The sequence below is a fragment of the Artemia sp. Qi Xiang Cuo genome, chromosome 18 (genome assembly GCF_049724085.1).
Source record: "Artemia sp. Qi Xiang Cuo chromosome 18, ASM4972408v1, whole genome shotgun sequence".
Classification (NCBI taxonomy): domain Eukaryota; kingdom Metazoa; phylum Arthropoda; class Branchiopoda; order Anostraca; family Artemiidae; genus Artemia; species Artemia sp. Qi Xiang Cuo.
In genome coordinates this window covers 48555804-48578863 of record NC_142811.1, presented here as the reverse complement: position 1 = coordinate 48578863, position 23060 = coordinate 48555804, and the positions used below count along the sequence as shown (strand labels likewise).

At 35.9% G+C, this 23060-nt stretch overlaps 1 protein-coding gene across 1 annotated transcript; it reads right to left on the bottom strand.

Annotated features, from left to right (window-relative positions):
- Window positions 1–5820: 5820 nt before the first annotated feature.
- Window positions 5821–7348, bottom strand: LOC148941592 (uncharacterized). The gene is made up of 2 exons (XM_089104208.1): window positions 6566–7348; window positions 5821–6498 (listed from the first exon to the last, which is right to left on the bottom strand). The coding sequence occupies exons 1-2, from the start codon at window positions 7346–7348 to the stop codon at window positions 5821–5823; spliced, it is 1461 nt and encodes a 486-aa protein (XP_088960334.1).
- Window positions 7349–23060: the final 15712 nt, after the last annotated feature.

The window sequence follows — 23060 nt, the reverse complement described above, 5'->3', positions numbered from 1 at the left end:
ATAAAGCGTTTTTAGTAATGACCCTATAATTACCATGGTTTTGGTTCCCTTACATTTTGCTTTAAGTTTATAATAAACTACTGCTCTGACATCTGTTACAAATATAAATGTCTCGTATTCTATAAATTTGACAACGTAACTACAAAAAAGACGCAAATTTGGAAAATTGAAGATAAAGTGAAAATTTAAATTGAGTGTTGGATTTGTGGATTGTTGGATTTTCATAAAAGGTCTGTTTCTACCAACCCATTTGCCGCTTATAAGTACCATTAACAGTTTTATTTTAGTCAATGGCGACAAATGGAGGGTAATGATGGCATTTTGCTATTTCTCTACCAATTCCGTGAATTGACGCCACTGCTGTAGGTCCACAGAAATTTTCGTTTAAAAAATGGTGTTTTTCGGCATGTTTTTCGTTTTGTGACTGCGCTATTTTATGCCAAACATGTGACAACGCTGATGATTCCTATTTTCAGAAGAACTGCTGACAATAGGAATATTAAAATACTAAAAATAATGACAATACTAAAAACAAATAGTGAGGAAAAAATATTGGTAACAGTGTTGGCATGTAAACACAATGGAAAGGAAACCGATCTTCCACTTAAAATAAGTGCAGATATGGCCATATCCAGGGGGAGGCTAGGGGATTTAGCCCCCACCCCCTGAAAAAATATTTAAATATTTGGACGACTCATTAAAAAGTAACAAAAATGCACAGTTTTGATGCGTCTTTCAAGCCTTTTTTGTAGCCCCCCCCCCCAAACAAAAATCCTTTTTACTCCTCCCCCCGAAAAGAATCCTGGATACGGCCCTGAATGAAGGGTTTAGGCTGTGGGATTCAGTTCGTTTAATAGCCGAAAAAGATAAAAAAAAATAAAATGTCGTATTCCTAACGTAAAAATACAATTTTCTTTGATAACGACAAAATAAACAAGTTCTGTCTCCTTCAGTTACAGTCTGCTTTAAAGCTTTGAACTTTACAAATGGAAGTAATATACTGAATTTGAGCTTTCAAAAATCGTGTCATTCGACACGCTATCCACTTCCAATCAATTAAAAAGGAGAATTCGATAAAAGGTAAAATTAGATTGACAATGAATAGGCTTAATCGCATGACAAGGAACCGGTTAGAATTAACAATGCCCAAATCTGTGGACCCCAGCTGAGACATTTGACCAAGAATGACACCCCACCAAGAAGCATTTAAAATCTGTAGTCAATAACAGTAAATAACCAAGCAGGGGTGTGTGTCATCAGCCAGCGACCTCTTGGCGGAAAAAAACCGCTCTAATTCCTCATATTTTTTTGCTCACTGTTCAAAATGCATATACAGAACTGATGTTGTTTTATGGGGAATCTAAAGTTTATGATTATTGCAGTGGCATGTGCTCACTGCTGTTTGATTCTGTAACTGTTTACATACCTCGGTTTATTCCTGGTGGGAATCGCAATTGGATGCAATAGAGAACGATTGTAAAATCTGCATTTAGACAATAAACTTTTTGAATACTAATCAGATAGAAAGCGAAAAGAACAGTAGGTTCATTCGTACACTGGTATTTGCCCATTTCTTACAGCACTAATCTAATGCAAAAAAAAAATAATAAAATAATAACAATGATAATAACTAACAAAAAAACGTATTTAGACAGAAAAAATGGCACTTGTTAATTATACGGAACACACACAAGAAACGAAATTAGTTAATAGCAGAAAATTATGGAAAGCAGGCCGCGGAGAACGTATTATATTAAATACGTAGCCTAACCTAACCCCTAACCATCTCTATATATTACATATTTAATTAAAATATACCTAGATCGTAGCTTTTATCACTCAAAATCAGCAAATCATAACCGTTGCAGAGAGGCAAACCGGTTTTTATCAGATCTTACAGAGCGAAATTCTTGAGTGTGTTCCCTATAATTAACAAGTATCGAAAAAATATTTGTGAACTGTAATTATAAACAATTTTAGTTGCTGCTATATTTACAAAGAATTTTCGCTTCAATAGTTGATGCTTTTGATGAGAAAGAAAATGTAACTTAATTTACATGGTTGTTGCTTGAAAGAAAACTTTTATTCTTTCAACTCAATAAATTGGATGACAACCCTGCTATAATTGCTATAAAACGACGAAAAACAGGTATCAGTAGAAAGAGCAGTAAGTTAATTCTTAGACTGGTATTTGTCTATCTTCTTGCAGGGGTAATTTTGCCAATAGAATAAATGGTTGTTTCAATCCATAAATTAAATCATTGGAAGGCAGGCTAAATTAAAAAAAAGATCAGAAAAAAGGACATTGTATAAAAAAATATAGGATCTTTAGAACGAAATTGTGTCATAATATTTCTTGGGGGACGGACATGCAGAACTCCTATGTTTGCACTATAATCGGAGGACAACTGGGCACTAAATAATCTAAAGGCGGTTTTAGGGGAGGGACAGAGGGGGTACTTGCCTTGGGAGCAGAAATTTTAAAGCCACAAAATTTCAAATAAATAATCTAACGGATATTATCATTTTGTAATTTTGAAATTTTATTTTCATTAAAATAAAGTAGAGGGCGCATTTAATAAAATAAAGTAATTAATAAATTATTAATTGATTAATAAAATAGAAATACATCAAAAAATAAAAGTAATTAAATAATACTAATTAAGTTAAACTAATAATAAAAATAAATCATTAGTTAATTAATACACTGACAACAATTTTGTTAATAAATGACAATTTTGTTAAAATTTGACCTACAAGTTTTTGGGAGACAGGGGGGAAGGGAGCTAATCAAGATTTTGTCCCGAACGCAAGACAGGCCAGATCCGCCCTTGAAATGATCCCAAACAATGCAGAAGAGAGCAATACTGACCTGCAACAAGCGAAGTGCTATTCAAAGAACTGGTTCCACTTAGAATGCTGATATACAACGTAGTCTTGCAGTCATTGCAGTCAATGAGGTCTTGGATTGGTATTTTTCCTCTCCAATAAAATAAATAGTAAACTTATAATTAGCTCTCAGACGAAGAACAGGAGGTAAATTCTTAGACCAGCTTTTATCTATTTTCTTACGGAGGTATATTTTTCAATAAAGAAAAAAAGTGCTTAGATAGAACGAAAAATATTTGTAAAGTGCAATTATGAGCAGTTTAAGCTGCCGCTATGCTTACACAGAATTTTCACTTGCATAGTTGATGCTGTTGCTTAGAAAAAAAAAGAAAAAAAAAGCACCCAGCTTACGTGGCTATTGTTGTTATATTGAAAAATTGCTAGACAAATTGCCTTGTTGCCCAATAAAAGTTGGGTTTTTTCAACTTAATAAATTATATGACAGTATAGCTAAAACTCCTTAACTTGGCAACTAAGTTGCTACGACATGCGAATATTGCATCTGTATGAATAACTGTTTGATTCTAAAGTAATTAAATAACATAAACAATTGAAGCAATTGAGCATGAATACAGCTACTACTAATACTGACAACTCATTGCAGCACCAGGCCGCCTAAGCCCAACGTAGCTACGCACTCTCAAGCTCCATCCCAATCTATTCAACGCCTCCCTCTTTACACCCTCTTAAGAAGTTTCTATTTCCCTTAACTCTTTTCAAACGGCATCCTCCCTCCTCCTGTTTTTAGTAACGACCTGATTTTCGTCTGGCCCTAGATGGATGGCTGACAAGGACGATTTTGGGCAATCTTTCATCCTTCGTCCGCAGAACGCGTCCTAGATGCCTGGTCTCTCATCTCCATTGGCACGAATGTCTGAGCCATATCGGTGGGACCAGGCAATAGGAACGGGGAGATTCATGTTGGATCGACAGTTTAAGTATTTTCACCCTGGAGTTGGAGTTAAAGTTGGAATTCTTACTTCAGATGATGTGAAACCAGTAGCCACTGTTTGAAATCTTAATATCGCTAGAGTTGTATTAAAATAAAGATTAGGAGCCCGACTCCGGGTTGTAATTATAATAAAAACTGCAATGATGACTCCAAATCATTGGTTCCACTTACTGAAAATAGTAGAGACTGATAACGATGTATTCATATTTTGTACCTTTATAATAAGAGTAGGGGAATATGGGTACTTGTGTATTAAACGTACTCTTTTGCCTACTGCTAAAGAAGTCAAGTTTGGTTAATGCCAATGAAACAAAATAAAATAGGATGAATATATAATAGTTTAGATACAAATTTGGGCTATATATTTGCACATTAGGGGTGGGGGGTAAACTTACTTACTTACTTAAGTCCCATACATCCTCATGGGACGTCTTGGGGCCACTCCTTCCAGAATCTGATGAACTTGGACTCGATATGCTGTTCTGTCAAGTGCAGTGCGGGATAGTTGGGCAATACGTTGTCGGTCAAAGTTTTCAATCCACCTTTTGCGCGGTCTTCACCGTGGTCGAAGTCCTTCAGTTGTCCCTTCAGGCACGATCTTGGGCAGGCGTTCGGGATTCATTCGCTTTACATGGCCAAACCAGCGCAGCTGCTGTTTTCGGATTTTGTTCAGGAGAGTGTCTTGCGACTTCAGCCTTCTTCGGACTTTTTCGTTTGTGACATGGTCAGTATATCTGATCTTGGCTATCCGGTGCAGACATCTTATTTCGAACGCAAGGAGGTTGCACTTGTTTTCAGCTTTTAATGTCCAGGTTTCACACCCATACAGAGTAATGGGTATGATCAGACTGTTGAATAGTTGCACTTTCAGATAGTTCGAAAGGTGGCTAGATTTCCAGATCTTTGATAGTCTTTTGAAGCTTAAGCTGGCAAGACTGAGGTGGCGTTTAATGTCGACAGTGTGGCAGTTGTCAGCCGTCAAAAGACTGCCGAGGTAAAGGAATTTATTGACTGCTTCCACTTGTTCACCGTCTATTACTATCGAGGGGGGTTTGTTATCTCCTGTTGTGATGTGATCATGATTTTGGTCTTTTTTGCATTAACCTGCATACCAAGCGGCTTCGTTGCTTGGGAGATGTAGTCAGCCTGTCTCTGGAGTTTTTGGGTGGTAGTGGACATCTGGTCGATATCATCCGCATATGCTAGTTTGTCAATTAGGATTCCTCCTATTCAGGACGGGTCTCAGGGAGAGGACGGCATTCAGAAACAGGTTAAACAAGTGCGGCGAGAGGATGCATCCTTGCAGAACTCTGGAAGTTGTTGGGAATTCACCTGAGAGCCCACCAGTGGTCAGTATTTGACTTTTAAACTAGTTGTACAAGTCCTCAGTGATTCTGACTATTTCATCTGGGACACCGTAGTGTCTTAGAATATGCCACAAGCCTTTCCTCCATATTAGGTCAAAGGCCTGGCGGAAGTCAATAAAAAGCTGATAGAGGTCTCTGTTAAACTCGATGAACCGTTCCATCAGCTGACGCATAGTAAAGATTTGGCCAATAGTTGATCGTCCTGATCGAAAGCCAGCTTGATACTCGCCAAGAACAGAGGCTATGATTGCTTGAATTATGCGGAGCAGGATCTTGGTCAGGATTCTGGTTTGGTGGCTTGTGAGGCTGATGGGCCGAGAGTTGTCAAATTCTTTCTTCGAACCTTTTTTGTGTATTGGAACTATTGCTGCCTTGCACCACTGCTGCGGGACGTGTCCAGTAGACCAGGTGGCTGATATAAGATTTTGGTATAGGTTGACAACATCTTCTGAACCAACATTTATCAGTTCAGCAGTGACACCGTCTGGCCCTAGAGCTTTGCCTCACCTTAGGGATTCTATGGGTCCTTTGGTCTCGCTTCTAAGTGGGGGTGGAGGGGGGTCTTGATCTTTGATTGGGAAGGAGTTTAGGACATTTGGGTCGGTCATTACTTTACACATTGGGACATTTGGGTCGGTTCAGTTTCTCCTCAAAGTATTCCTTCCATCGTTCGAGCTTCATCTTGGCATCATTGATGTTGTTTCCCTGCTTGTCTAAGATTACGGGCGTTGAGGGGTCTTTTTTGGAGGATAGCTCGCTGACTGTTTTGAAGAACTTTTGGCTGTTGCCTTTCATTAACTGGGTTTCACAGTCCTTGCACTTTTCGGCGATATGGTTGCGGAATGCCTTCCTGATTTGACGCTCAACTTTCCGTTTGAGATGTTTGAAGGTATATCGGTGGTTTCGGTCAGATTTGTTGATATGTAGGCGTTTCTCGTCACATAATCGAATTATTTCATCAGTGAACCAAGGCTTTTCATCTTTGGTTTTTCTACCAAGGATGTCGCTTGCAGTCTCGAGGATTACACAGGTAGCATGTTCAGCCAATCGATGAATCTCTTCGGGAATTGCGAGCGGAGTGGATGTACTCAAGACGTCACGGAATTTTGTAGACAGGCTAAAGTTATATGTGGCTTTTTTGGTGGGGTCTCGGAGGAGTTCCGTTCGAAACCTTGGGATTTTTGTGGTTTTTGGGAGACATTTTAACCTCGGCTTGAGTTTGGACTTCAAGAGTGTGTGGTCCGATTCAAAATCTCCACCGGGGAGTGATGCAGTGTCCATTACAGATGACTTCCAACGATATCAGGACGTAGTTGATCATATTTTTGGTGACTCCATCAGGGGATCGCCATGTTACATTTCGGCGGTGTCTGTGCTTAAAGGCGGTATTGGTGATGTAGAGTTCATTCTCCCTGCAGAAGTCAATAAGCCGTTCTCCCTTTGCATTAAGACAGCCATGTCCGTGTAGACCCATGACATCTTCTCGACCAGCATGGCAACTGGCAACTATCGCATTAAAGTCGCCCAACACGATAAGTATATCATTCTTTTGGATCTGGTCAGTGACGCTTTGTAGCTGGAAGTAGAATTGGTCGCAGTCCTCTTCACTTCGGGCTGAATCCGGGGCAAATATCTGGACGACTGAGAGATTTTTGATGGGCCCTATCAGGCGGATGGTCGCTATTCTTTCCGATACAGGAGTGAAGGTCATTAATGACCTTTTAGCGGCCGGAGAGAGGATGAGGCCGACACACTGCCGATGAACACCATCAGTACGTCCCGATAGTAGAAAAGTGGTTCCAAGGATGTTTTCATTTCTGAGTCGAGGAAGTTGCGTTTCAAACATACCGACTATATCCCACTTGTATCTATCAATCTCTTTCAACACTAGATCAATTTTGCCAGGTGTAGCTAAAGTCCGGGTATTTAGTGTACCAATATTGAGAGTCTTTTTCGCCGATATTAAACTCTCATCCCGTCTGGGAGTCGTCCTAGGCCTATGATGGTCGTCGGCTTCCCCGTACGCGGTAGCAAATTCATTGTAATTATTCACATTCCTTATTAACATCAAATTGCAAATGTAGTCGGTTTCCCCGAACGCGGTAGCACTTCTACTTTGATCTTTTGAGCCTGTGTTCATATTTTGGAAAGATATGGTTTCCTGGCTGATTCATTGACGGTGGCAAGCCCCTCCTCTCCGTCAACTTGCAGAGGCCGTGGTCCAAGGGATCTTCTGCCCTTTCGCAGTTGTCCTCCTGGAGAGGATCCTCCCACGATGGTATCCTGCAGTACCACACAATTTAACCCATTGCTGGAGGAAGGTTCACAACTAGTGGGACGTGTCCACACGCCAGTGGGCCCTTCTCAGTGTGCGTCAGAGGGGCCTTCTTCCTCCTCCGCCTTTATTTATGATCCCGGACGAGGATACCCCAGTTTCAATTATGGACCCCCAGGGGCTAGGTCCCCCTTTGGTCCACACCTCCTTTTATGGAGGTACCCCACATATCTGTAGGACTTTCCCCTATCCGCCACCTGGGGAGGCGCTGAGTGGCCTGGGAAGGGCCCCTACTGAGAAGGTGACTCAGTAAGTGAGTCAGGGGGTAAAGCATACCATATATTAAATACGTAACCTAACCTAGGTACCTCCCCCCTAAACCCCCCAAAATTAACAGTTTAAATATCGTTATCACAATGAAAACCACGCTTTGCATTGCATTGCTCTATAGCGGCCTATTGTCAGGATAGACCCGTCTGGCGGGTTTTTCGAGACTGGTTTCGTGACTGGATATAAAAGAATACGTTTAATACATAAGAACCGGAATATGTCTTACCCTTTCCTCAACTAGCCTTTACCTAGCACCATGAAAATGGAGACCTCGACCAAGCCCCAATTTGATAACCCGGGAATCATTGAAGGGTGTGAAAATCCCTTCACCATAACTTAAAAAAAAAACTTTATAAGAATATGTCCTTTGTCCTCAATTAGTGTCTGAAAAATATATTTTCCAAAATTAAATCCTCCCTGAAACGGATCTCACTTCTTATGAAACATAATCAAGGCTGTGCCCCTGACTCTCCCCTATCAATAAAAATATTGGGAAATTGCTGATGGAAGTAAGCCATGGTTCAAGAAAGAAAACAAGAAGTTAGCACCTCCTCAGATATGAGCCCGAAGTGTCAATTAGAAGCTAAAACTACCTTTTAAAAGTCAAGGGTTTCCGCGATATGAATTTTAACAAAAGGAAGTAACCATTTCGTAGAGGCTACCTGCCTCTTCCTTTATAAGGGTTTTCAGATTTCAATTAATTAAGCACCGGATCATTTAATTCCAATGGGAAGATAGTAGGGGAAACTCAAAGAAGCGTGTCCTGAACAGGGGGCGCGATTTGAATGAGACACGATATGACTGGTTTGTCTTTGGCTTCTTAAAAATAATAGGGATGATTTTTAGTTTTGCCAGGGGCAACAACTACGGGTAGGAGCCATTGCCCTCTAGAATTTTTTTCTCGGCTGGATTTAGAAAATAAGTTTTTCTTGGTAGTTAAATTGAAAAAATTATTTTCTGTGGAATTTTATTGAAAAAAAATCGAAAAAATGACAGAATTGCCCCCTTGATTAAAAAAATGCCCTTTCCTCCTATATTTAGTGAATCAGTGCCCCTCTTTTTTCTAAAACCAAGTGAAACCGAACCCATATACAGGTATTTATTGGAGGAAGTAGGGGTCTGAATTCGATAAAAAGACTAGAAGATTGGACATTACAAAATAATTAGAATTTTTAGGATGAAACTGTGAGTATCCTAATACTTTTTGGGTGACGTACATGTAAGCCCCCGAAGTTTACACCCAAAATAAAATAATTATAGTCATACCATACCCCTCCCTTACCAATTTTTCGTGAAAAATAAGTCTGCTAATGAGGGAGAAAAAATATTAGCTTTGGCTCGTTAAGAGCCTTAATTTTGGAAAAAAAAATTCACGTCTGTGATGTCATATGTATGAGCACATTTCAAGAAAATAAATTAGTTCATCCCCCCAGGAGTGATTGTATCGCTTTTAGTATCTATGACGCATGCAACATTACAAAAGGAACATAGCTAAACATGAAATATCAAGTGCAATGAATCTATTTACAAAAGGCGCTTTAAGCAGTTTAGTAATGCCCAGAAGATAAAAGAACAACCTAGATCATCGAATACGGTAAGACAAATCCAAGCAGCTAAGGTAAAGGATATTAAAAAGATGTCTGAAGTAATGATAAACGATAATCAAGAACAATGAAATATACGGTTATAATACTTGCCGCAACTACAATTATAACGAGTCAAAATTGATAGAAAGAAAAAATAAATATCCGGTTAGAAGATAAGCGACAGTGAGAATTAAAACGAGTCAAAAACAAAAGTGAAAAACAAAAAATAAGCGGTTACAAGACATGGGGCAACGAGGAGCAGAACAAATTAAAGATGAAAGTGAAGAAAAAAAATAAATATTTAGTCAAAATGTATGCCACAGCAAGAGAAAATAAATATCCGGTTAGAAGATAAGCGGCAGTGAGAATTATAAGCGACAGTGAGAATCAGAATGTGTCAAAATGGCATTGAAAAATTGGCATCTTGGGACTTTTTTGGCTTTCAAAAACAATCTATATTGATCACGAGTTTAACGAAAGTCGTTTAGAGCTTTAATTTTGGAATAAAATTCATATGAGTGACATCATATTTATGAGCACATTTTAAAAGAATAAATTAAATCATCCCCCCAGGAGTAATCGTACCATTTTTATATCTATGACGCATGCAACATAAAAAAAGGAACATAGCTAAGTGTAAAATACCAAGTGCAATAAATCTATTTACAAAAAACGTTTTATGCAGTTTCGTAATTCCTACAGGATAAATGAACAACCTACAAGGTCGTATCCAGGGGGGGGGGGGGGGTTACCCGGTTTGAACCCTCCCCCCCCCTAAATTTTTGACCGAGTCGAAAATAAGTAGAAAATTAGTAAACCCCCCCCCCCCCGAAAAAAAATCCTGGATCCGCCCTTGACAACCTAGACCATCAGATGTGACAAGACCAATCGGAGCAGCTAAGGTAAAGGGTCTTGAAAAAATATCTGAAGTAATGATAAACGAAAATGAATAACGAAGAAATATACAGTTAGACAACTTGCGTCAACGATAATTACAACTATTAAAAACAAAACTGATGAACAATGAAACATCCGAATAGAAGATAAGCGGCAACAAGAATTCAAACAAGTCAAAATGAAGGTGAAAAACAAAGAAATATGCGGTTACAAGACATGCGACAACGAGGAGCAGATCGAAAGTAAAGAACAAAGAAATTTGCAGTTAAAAGATTTTCCACAACGAGAAAAAGGAAATATTTGGTTAGAAGATACGTGGCAGTGAGAAGTACAAGCGACAGCGAGAATCAGAACTTGTCAAAAAAATAAAAGTGACAAGTCATTGGGACCCTTCAACGCTATATGTATTCCCTGTGGAGCTCTCCACTTTCCCGAGGAAAGAGTAGCAAACAACGGTGATTCATTGGAGGTTGCTATTTACAACGAGAATCAATATATACAAGTTTGTCGCTTGCCGAGCGTTGTGGCCCGCTCTCCAAATCAGCTAAACAGTTTGTTTGTTTTTTTCTTAAGACTAGCATATTGACATGTCTGAGTAGTAACCGTCCAATGCATTGAAAACCTAAATGCAAACCTACGCCTGAGGCATAGATATGTGTGTAGGTTTTCAAGTAATTGGGTTACCAGGGTCATTTGCAAAGAGGTACCATTTCTAATCTGCTCTGGTTCAAGTTTTTTCTGACACAATTAACTGAATTTCTATTTCATGATATACTAGTTTTTTTAGGTTAGATCCGTGTTGGAAAAACTGGTGTATCTTTTTAGTTTTCTTTACAATTCATATTAGTAAGAGAATTGAATTCAAAGAGAATAGTTTTTATTTGCAAGGATATTAGTAGAGGAAAAAAATGAGTGGTGCATTTACATTATTGGAGATTAATGATGGAGCTACCAACAGTGATGTAATTACTTCTTTAGTTTACGAGATTTGCGAATTTTTTGCTAAGAGGTATTAGCGTAAAGGTATTGCGATGGTTAAGAATGCCTCATGGGTAATTAAAGAATGGGGTGCTTACATCAGATACTTAATAGATTTGACGCTTACAAGAGACATTGCTAGAGTCAAATATATTTTGTGTTGGTGATATTATGACCCTCCAAGTCCCCTGGGGAAAGGGCTGCACAGTGTATCGGTATCGGATGTATTATTTTTGGGCGTATTGCTATCGCAGGTATCTATACAGACTTTTAGTAGCTCGTATAAAAGATATTACTCATATCTACGTTCTTCCTATAAATTCAACCATCAGCAACTTCAAAACGGCACTAAAAACGGCACTTTTGGTGCAATGTCTCAAGTGGAAAAGCTGGGGCTAGAAGAATGCCTCACGGGTAATTAAAGAATGGGGTGCTTACATCAGATACTTAATAGATTTGACGCTTACAAGAGACATTGCTAGAGTCAAATATATTTTGTGTTGGTGATATTATGACCCTCCAAGTCCCCTGGGGAAAGGGCTGCACAGCGTATCGGTATCGGACGTATTATTTTTGTGTGTATTGCTATCGCAGTTATATATACAAATTTTTAGTAGCTCTTATAAAATATATTACTAATATCTACGTTCTTCCTATAAATTCAACAATCAGAAACTTAAAAACGGCACTAAAAACGGCACTTTTGGTGCAATGTCTCAAGTGGAAAAGCTGGGGCTAGTAGACTACCAGCACTTTTAGATTGACGTTTAATGGCTCATTCGAAAGCTAATGCTCGTATATACGTGTTTTTTATAATTTATACCATCAATTAAAAAAATACTTTTTATTTCACTTATTAAGTATATTAAATAAAAAAAAAAATTTTTTTTAAATTAAAGCACGTAACGACGGTAAAACTTAAACCGAACAGAAATTATTCCGTATATGAAAGGGGCTGTCCCCTCCTCAACGCCTCGCTCTTTACGCTAAAGTTTTTTATTGTTTTAAAAAAAGAGTCGTGAGAAAGACAAACTGGGGCGTAAAAATTTAGATTTTGCGGCGGGGGCAGCCCCTTTCATATACAAAATAGAGTTTTATGGATATTGGTCAAAGTGGTATTTTACTTTTAGAAACTTCAATATTCGAAGCTCGCTTCAGCAGGAACTTAGGATAGTAGTGGTGACAATTGGGATATAAGGAGCAATTGCCCCCTATTTTTGAAAAAATACCTTTTTGTGGCATTTATACTTTTAAAAAATACAAAGTTCAATATTCGAAGCTAGCTTCAGCAGGAGCTTAGGATATTAGTGGTGACAATTGAGATATAAGGAGCAATTGCCCCATATTTTTGAAAATATAAATTTGTGTTTCATTTCTACTTTAAAAAAATACAAAGTTCAATATTCGAATCGAGCGTCAGCTGAAGAATAGGTGCTTTGTTGTGACACTGGTGATATTTTGCGCACTTTCACCCTAAATTTGAAAAAATACCATTGTTTTTCAGGTCTACTTTATAAAAATTCAAAATTAGATGACAGCTCAATAAGAATATTAGGTTAGTAGTGGTGACAATTGAGATATAAGGAGCAATTGCCCCCCTATTTTTAAAAAAATTACTTTTTTTGGGATTTATAATTATAATAAATACAATCTTTTTCTCTAGATCCAGCAGGAGCGTAAGATCGCAGTGGTGACAATTGAGAAATTAGGAGCCATATCCCCCTATTTGTGAAAAATAAATTTGTTGGTGATTTATACTTTTAAAAAAAATAAAAATTTAAATATTCGAACCTATATACAGCCGGATCTTATGACAGTAGTGGGGACAATTGAGATATAAGGAGCAATTACCCCCTATCTTTGAAAAAAAAACATTTTTGTGGCATTTATACTTTAAAAAAATAAAAACTTCAATATTCGAAAATATCTTCAGCAGGAGCTTAGGATAGTAGTGGTTACAATTGATATATAATAATAAATTGCCCCCCTAACATTGAAAAAAATATAAGTTTTCTGGATTTATAATTAAAAAAAATAAAATATTTTAGACTAGCTCCAAAGGGAGCTGAGGTTCGTAGTGTTGAAAAATGAGATATCAGTAGTACGTGCCCCCTATTTTTTAAAAAAAAACTTATTGTGGAATTTATAAATTTAAATATTTCATTATTCGAACCTATCTTCAGAAGGAGCTTAGGATTGTAGTGGGGACAAATGAGATATAAGGATCAATTGCCCCCCTATTTTTGAAATATAACTTCTTTTTGCATTTATACTTTTAAAAAATAAAATATTCTATTATAGCTTCAGCAGGAGCTTAGGATAGTAGTGGTGACAAATGAGATATAAGGAGCAATTGCCCACTATTTTCTAAAAAATACTTTTTTGTGGCATTTATACTTTTAAAAAATACAAAGTTCAATATTCGAAGCTAGCTCCAGCAGAAGCTTAGGATAGTAGTGAGGACAATTGAGATATAATGAGCAATTGCCCCCTAATTTTGTAAAAATAAAAGAGTTTTTCATTTAATCTTTTAAAAAATTAAATTTTCTTTAATATACCAAAGCTTACGAATTAGCTAAGGATAGTATTTATGACAATTGAGATATAAGGAGCAATTGCCCCCTATTTTTGAAAAAAATACCTATATGAGGGGGTTCGCCCCTTCGTCAATACCTCACTCTTTGATACACAATACGGAAATTTCAAACAAGCTCTTTATTGATTTCACCTCTTGAATATACAGTACAGATACTTCATTCAAGAAACGTGATTAAACACGTTTTGAAACTACATGCTATTTGTATGCCTTTCCTTGGCACCTTTCCAAACGAGCGGGGATTTCATTTTTTTAAGGTTCATTTAGACGAGGCTACGTGCGCGCACGTAACCTCGTCTAAATGAACCTTAAAAAAAATGAAATAAAGACATGTCGACTTTACATATCTCTCCCGATCAGTCCCAAAAAAACCAGTCTGGTTGAAAATGTGGAGTTTTTGTACTGCTCATTTTTTTGCAATGTGTACGACCCAGTGGGGAGTCACCTCTCGTTTGGAAAGGTGCCAAGGAAAGGCATACAAATAGCATGTAGTTTCAAAACGTGTTTAATCACGTTTCTTGAATGAAGTATCTGTACTGTATATTCAAGAGGTGAAATCAATAAAGAGCTTGTTTGAAACTTACGTATTGTGTATCCGTGAGTTGACTTCAAGAAAGATATTGTTACTGGCTGAGAATTTTTTTTCATAATGCATTGAATTAACTTTCTGCACCGTGTATCTAAGTCATAAAAACAATAAGGGGTTTGTTACTTACTTGGAATTTTGTTATTATTTTTCAAACGAAATGTCTTTTGTTTATATTTAAGGTGAATTCAAGAAAGAATTTGCTACTTACTTACAATTATTTCATAATTTCTTTAATGAACTGTCTTTTTTATTTACCCAGGAGGCGAATTCAAGAAAGAATTTGCTAATTACTTAAAATTTTTGATAATTTCTTAAATGAAATTTCTGAATTGTGTATCCATGAGGTAACATCAGTGTGTTACCTATTTAAAATTCCTTCATAATTTCATGAATGAAATTTCAGTATTGTGTATCCAATAGGTGAAAACAATAAAGACTTTATTACTTACTTGTGATTTTATTATGATTTCTTGAATTAAATATCTGTATTGTGTCCAGGAAGCGACTTCAAGAAAGCTATTTCTACTTACTTACATTTTTTTCATCATTTAATGAAATGCATAATACTATTCTAAAGAATAAAGACGAGTTAAGCTTATTGATATTTGTTGTTTAAACATATTAACATATTTTTGAAAGAATTTGCTACCTACTTACAATTTTTGATAATTTCTTAAGTGAAATTTCTGCATTGTGTATCCATGATGTAACTTGAAGAAAGAGTTTGTTGCTTACTTAGATTTTCGTCATAATTTCTTTAATGAAATGTCTTTTTTTATTTATCCAGGAGGCGAATTCAAGAAAGAATTTGTTCCCATGTGTCTGACAATAGATGTATGCAAATTCCTTTTCTTACATCTCCGACGTTTTATTAGACATTCTAAACGTTTGATATGCTAGCGTACTCTAAAAATAATGAACACATAACAATGTAATGCATAATATATTTTTAATGAAATAATGCTATGTAGAATATTAATACAAAAAATATATTATGATACACTATTAATATCAATGATTAACTTTGGACATTTTGAATCTGTTCCATAAAATAGTTCATCATGTTCTCTCTTGATATTATAGCTATTGTCTTTTCTTAGTTCGTAATCAGTAGAATAATCATTATTCCATTTAGAGTCATACACAATTTTTACTGGTGTCTCATCAACAGGCTCAATATGGCTTTCGTCTTTGGTATTATTTGGAGCAATGACTGTTTGATCAAAGGCAGTAACGTTTGCTGGTGGTTTGTTTTTCATCAATTTATCTTTATATTCCATCGTGATATTTTCTGACAATGCCCTTTTTATTTTTCTGGCAATTTCTCTGTCTATTATCACATTATTTTTACACAGGTAACAGTTTCGAAACATATACAAGATATGGTTTACGATATTAGTAGAAGAGTAGGCCTTTCTTTTATTGATCTTCCGTTGAATGCTAATACCCGAAAGGTGACGATTGGATGTATCAGTAGGTAATGTGTTACCTGCAACAGTAACAAGGAGTTGTCCTCTATCATCAATGGTTATTTTTATGTTGGCATTCTCTTTGAGTGCAATCATCTCTGGAGATCTCAATCTCGCATAACCACCAACATAAGAGTTGAATTTTTTCGGTATTCCAAAGAAATTTAATTCCTTACTGTCATGACAATGCAGACATACATTTCCAATAGTGCTACCACCTGTACTTGTTTCAAAGTTTAAATACTTCTCTTTGTCAGCATTGAATGCTAAAATAACCTTGTTATGTAAACAAACTTTATTAAAATGCTCCATCTTCACTTTTTTTTCTAAAGATATGACTTATGTGTTTATCATTCCACTGCGTAAAAAATACTGATTTAATACATGCAATAGATTAGGTAGTGTCAATAACCGGTCATAGAATACCGGTGGGGAAGTCACATCGTGTCTCTGACCAATCACAGAGCGCAATTGTTAGAACTGTAAGCATATTTTGACATTTTAAGTTATTTAAAAAAAAAAAAAAATAAATAAAGTTTAAAATTTTCTAATTTTAAAAAAATATTTTTTTTTTTTTTAGAAAAAAAAAAAAAAAAAAAAAAAATTTTTAAATAAAAATATTAATTATATTTAAAGATTAAAAATACACCAAAGAGGGTCCCATGATATATAATAGTTTTTTAACATTTCTTTAGGATTTATCACGATCAGGTATGTTCTTTCGTGCCCACTGCGCGAAGAGCCTAACCTTGTTTTCGGAAGTATAATAACTCCCCTCAACGGAGGGGCGCGTAAGTTATTATAGAAAGAACAGGAGAATCCTAATGTAATATTTTTGAATTAACACTCAATATTTTGGTAAACTTACCTGTACGTAGAGTGATTCAAGTCAGAAAATGCTGCAAATTCCACTGACTTCCTCCTGGACATTTTTCAGTTCCTGAGCAGTATTATTAAGTGGTGTAATCACTCTATCATAGAATCCCAGTCTGTTTATATAACGTAATGTAGTACTCCACAAGCTTTTATCATACTCAAACAGATTACAGTTCACTAACCAATAGCCATTTAGGGTTAACTTACCTTTTTGGGGGGGGACCATTTAGGGTTCTCCTACATGCTGAATATGAAAGTGTGTTCCCTTGCTTGCTGGATCTGAAAGTGTATTTTCTACTCACGATTTGATTGATTATTTATCACCTTTTGAAAATATTATACTCTTACAAGTGCTTAAAGTTAAATTCGAGTCGGATATTAACCGTTTTTACGTTATTAAAAATTTAATAACATTTCATTTATAAATCAAAATGTACAGAAACATTAAAAAAAAAAAAAAAATATATTTGGTCACTGAAGCATTTTCTTGTTTTGGAATGCTTAGAATAAAGATATCACGGGGTATAACGATATCACAGGGTATTTCATTGCGTGATTTAATAGACTAAAGCGTCTCAAATCTCTACCATTATACAGAAGGCTATGTTTGTCCTTTTTCTGTGTTTTTACAAGTGTCCTTAACTGTTTTCTTGTTTCACTCGAATCGTTGTCAATGTGTAAAGGGATATTTTCACCATGTATTTTGGTAGCTTGCATCGATGTGGTATCGTTCCATCTCGGTCGTTTTTCAGGGGGATAGTAAATTCATTAAAACAATTAAACCTTAAAAAAAAAAAAGAAGAAGAAAAAATTATTAATTAAAAAATAACCCCAAATTTAAATATAAAATTTACCACAAAAGTTTATTATGATTTTTGTAGCGCTCTATGTTTTAGTGCATTAGAAATATTCAAAAAAAATTCTCAACTGAATGTAAGGAGAAACACTAAAACTTAAAATGAACCAAAATTATTACGTATATGAGGGGGGTTCCCTCCTCCTCAACACCACGCCTTTCACGCTAAGTTCAAATTTTTTTCCAATTCTTTAAAAATGACCTCTGAATCAAAAAGGTCGCTTAATTAGAATAAATAGCTCTTTTGAAAGCAATAAACAAACTTTAGCCTAAAGAATGAGGTATTTACGAAGGGGCGAACCCCCTCATATAGGTATTTTTTTCAAAAATAGGGGGGCAATTGCTCCTTTTATCTCAACTGTCACCACTACTATCCTTTGCTCCTGCTGAAGATAGGTTCGAATATTGAACTTTGTATTTTTTAAAAGTATAAATTCCACAAAAAGTTATTTTTTCAAAAATAGGGGGCAATTGATCCTTATATGTCAATTGTCACCACTACTATCCTAAGCTTCTGCTGTAGATAGCTTCGAATATTGAACTTTTTATTTTTTAAAAGTATAAATGCCACAAAAAGGTATTTTTTCAAAAATAGGGGGCAATTGCTCCTTATATCTCAATTGTCACCACTACTATCCTAAGCTCCTTCTGGTGCTAGCTTCGAATATTGAATTTTTTAAAAGTATAAATGCCACAAAAAGGTATTTTTCAAAAATAGGGGGGCAATTGCTCCTTATATCTCAATTGTCACCACTACTATCCTAAGCTCCTGCTGAAGATAGCTTCGAATATTTAATTTTTTATAATTTTAAATGCCAAAAAAATGTATTTTTTTTAAAAAATAGGGGGCAATTGCTCCTTATATCTCAATTGTCACCCATACTATCCTAAGCTTCTGCTTAAGATATGTTCGAAGATTGAAATTTTTATTTTAATAAAGTATAAATTACACAAAAAGGTATTTTTCAATAATAGGGGGGAAATTGCTCCTAATATCTAATTTGACACCACTACTAACCTAAGCTCCTGCTGGAGCTAGTTTCGAATATTGAACTTTTTAAAATTATAAATTCCACAACAAGGTATTTTTTTTAAAAAATAGGGGGCAATTGCTCCTTATATCTAAATTGTCCCCACAACTATCCTAAGCTCCTGCTGAAGATAGGTTCGAATATTGAAATTTGTATTTTTTAAAAGTATAAATGACAAAAAATGTTATTTTTTAAAAAATATGGGGCAATTGATCCTTATATCTCAATTGTCCTAAATACTATCCTAAGCTCCTTCTTTAGCTAGATTCTAATATTTAAATTTGTATTTTTTATAATTTTAAAACAAAAAAAATGGTATTTTTTCTAAAATAGTTGGCAGTGGCTCCAAATATCTAAATTGTCCCCACTACGATACTCCTCTCCTGCTGTAGCTAGAGTCTAATCTATTAAAAGAGAATATTAAAATTCCAAAACAATGGTATTTTTTCATAAAAAGTTTGAAAATTCTAAATATCTCTAAATTGTCACCACTACTATACTAAGCTCCTGCTGTAACTAGATTCGAATATTGAAATTTTTAAAAGTATAAATGACACAAAAAGGTATTTTTTCAAAAATATGGGGCAATTGGTCCTTATATCTCACTTGTCACCACTACTATCCTAAGCTCCTGCTGAAGCTAGTTCCGAATATTGAACTTTGTATTTTTTAAAAGTATAAATGCCACAAAAAGTTATTTTTTCAAAACTAGTGGGCAATTGCTCCTTATATCTCAATTGCCACCACTACTATCCTAAGCTCCTGCTGAAGCTAGTTTCGAATATTTAACATTATATTTTTTAAAAGTATAAATGCCACAAAAAGGTATTTTTTCAAAAATAGGGGGCAATTGCTCCTTATATCTCAATTGTCACCACTACTAACCTAAGCTCCTGCTGAAGCTAGCTTCGAATATTGTTCTTTTTAAAAGTAAAATACTACTTTTACCAATATCCATAAAACCCTATTCTGTATATGAACGGGGCTGTCCCCTCCTCAACACCTCGCTTTTTACGCAAAAGTTTGACTTTCTCACGACTCTTTTTTTTAAAACAATAAAAAACTTTAGCGTAAAGAGTGAGGCATTGAGGAGGGGGCAGCCCCCTTTCATATACGGAATAATTTCTGTTCGGTTTAAGTTTTACCGTCGTTCCTTGCTTTAATTTAAAAAAAACTTGTTTTTTTTTATTTAATCTACTTAAGAAGTGACATCAAAAGTATTTTTTTAAGTGATGGTAGAAATGATAAACATCACGTAGAAACAAGCATTAGCTTTTGAATGAGCCATTAAACGGCAATCTAAAAGTGCTGGTAGTCCACTAGCCCCAGCTTTTCCACTTGAGACATTGCACCAAAAGTGCCGTTTTTAGTACCGTTTTGAAGTGGCTGATGGTTGAATTTATAGGAAGAACGTAGATATTGGCAATATCTTTTATACGAGCAACTAAAAATTTGTTTATATAACTGAGATAGCAATACACCCAAAAATGATAAGTCCGATAACGATACACAGTGCAGCCCTTTCCCCAGGGGACTTGGAGGGTCATAATATCACCAACACAAAATATATTTGACTCTAGCAATGTCTCTTGTAAGCGTCAAATCTATTAAGTATCTGATGTAAGCACCCCATTCTTTAATTACCCGTGAGGCATTCTTCTAGCCCCAGCTTTTCCACTTGAGACATTGCACCAAAAGTGCCGTTTTTAGTGCCGTTTTGAAGTTGCTGATGGTTGAATTTATAGGAAGAACGTAGATATGAGTAATATCTTTTATACGAGCAACTAAAAATCTGTATAGATAACTGCGATAGCAATACGCCGAAAAATAATACGTCCGATACCGATACACTGTGCAGCCCTTTCCCCAGGGGACTTGGAGGGTCATAATATCACCAACACAAAATATATTTGACTCTAGCAATGTATCTTGTAAGCGTCAAATCTATTAAGTATCTGATGTAATCACCCCATTCTTTAATTAACCGTGAGGAATTCTTAACCATCGCAATAACTTTAAGCTAATACCTCTTCGCAAAAAATTCGCAAATCTCGTACACTAAAGAATTAATTACATCACTGTTGGTAGCTCCATCATTAATCTCCAATAATGTAAATGCACCACTCATTTTTTTCCTCTACTAATATCCTTGCAAATAAAAACTATTCTCTTTGAATTCATGTCTCTTACTAATATGAATTGTAAAAAAAACTAAAAAAATACACCGGTTTTTCCAACACGGATCTAACCTAAAAAAAACTAGTATATCATGAAATAGAAATTTAGTTAATTGTGTCAGAAAAATCTTGAACCAGAGCAGATTAGAAATGGTACCTCTTTGCAAATGACCCTGGTAACCCAATTACTTGAAAACCTACACACATATCTATGCCTCAGGCGTAGGTTTGCATTTAGGTTTTCAATGCATTGGACGGTTACTACTTGTCTGACCACAAAAACGATCTAAATAGGTCACAAATTTAAGGAAGAAATTGTATTTTTCCCAGGGTGGTTGCATCAAACCTAGGGTGACGCTATAAAGTCAAGGAGAGGCTCGCATTGTTCGCAGTTAGAAGACAAGCAACAATGAGAATCAATATATAGAATCCTGCTGCGTAGCTATGCTGGGGCCCAGCCTTGATATCGGCTAAATAGTTGTTTGTTTGTTTTTTTTCATAAAACTTACATATTGAAATTTTTGGCCACAAACGATCTAAACAGGTCACAACTTTAAAGAAAAATTTGTATTTTTCCCAGGGTGGTTGCATCGAACCTATGCTGACGCTGTGGCATCAAGAAGAGGCTGCTGTTAGAAGACGAGCGACAATGAGGATCAATATATACAAGCCTTCCGCGTAGCCGTTCTGGGGCCCGCCAGCCTAGCCGTAAGGCTCCCGTAAAATACACACACAAACAGCCTGAAAAGAATTTCCGTGAGGTAGGGATTGAGGCAAAAAATGTAATAAGTTGTACATACCATATGAAGGTAATGTGAAACCCTTTGAAAAGTATGGAGCAAACTTTAGAGGTTGCCAGGAGTTCAAAATCCCTAGGCAACCCTCCAAGTAAAACAACTTTCCTCGTCCGTGGTTCCTCACAAATGAAGCATAATGAACAAGGGAACTTAGAAAACGTCTTCATGAAGTAGGAACAGAGGCACAGGAAAACAAATTGTATACCTGAGATTAGCAATGTATAAACCTACAAAACGTTAGAAGGATACATATATAGTTAAGACTTCAAACCCCCTCGTTGAACTTCCTAGTAAATACAAAATGTTCTTCAATAAGTACGTTTACCGGTTCTCATGCCCTCATCCTAAACTGTTATACCTATTTATTGGTTTTCCCATAGAATCAGCGCGACCCATGAACTTCCTGTCTAACCATTTCTCATAAGATATTAAAGCAGTGAAGAACGATTATCTTTAAAGCAGCACCTGTTTGATTGCTATAAAGAGCCGCGTTAAATCTTTAATAGGCGCCTTTCAAGATTTGAAACAATATCGTTGTATGAGTAAATAATTATTTTGTAAAGGAGTATTACATGAGAAAACCGCTAATATTCCGACCCGGAAGATAAATTACGCAATGGAATTCAAAGCCCTAACCTCATGCATAGTTTTGGGCAAATACACTCAAAGGGTTCCCGAACAAATTATGATAGTGAAACTTAAGCCCCGAACAAATAAACCACTACACACCTTAAACTAAGAAGAAAAAAAAAATACATTTCCCATCAAACTGAAACTCATACAGCTCTACAAGTACTAAATGCAGAAGTGATAAAAGTTTACAAAGTTTTGAAAGTTCTTCTCTATTTTCTTTTTACATAAATAATCTCTAAAAAAAATTTCTAGCTGGATGCATAGATTTAATGAATAAGCATTTCTCTTGCCATTTAGGGACCTTCCCAAGACTTTAGATTAACTTAAAGCCCTTAAAAGGTTTGGTTTCACAAAACAGAAGACTGGTCTATGGACAAAGCATATGGCCTACTTTAATAGATTTTCGTAAAGTGGAGTCTCTTCCCATGAGTTCCATCTCGGGACATTCTTCAGACGCTTTCTTTGTTTTAAATAGGTCTGTTTTTCATCAATTTTAAATTAACTAAATTGATAGAACACCATAGTTGACGACTCTTGATGACAGTTATTTTTGGGGTGCCTCAAGGAGAAGTTATATAGGGTCAAAGTTGTATCGTTATTGGTTCCTATGAAGGGTTTAAGACAATAAGGTTGCAATCTGAAATATTTGTAGTTTAGTTTGGAAAGATTTAAAATGTAACTTTTACATCTATTGCTCATGTTTGACAAGTTATCGTTTGAACTTACTAAATTTAGGAAACCAAGGTTGGCGTTTTAAATCAC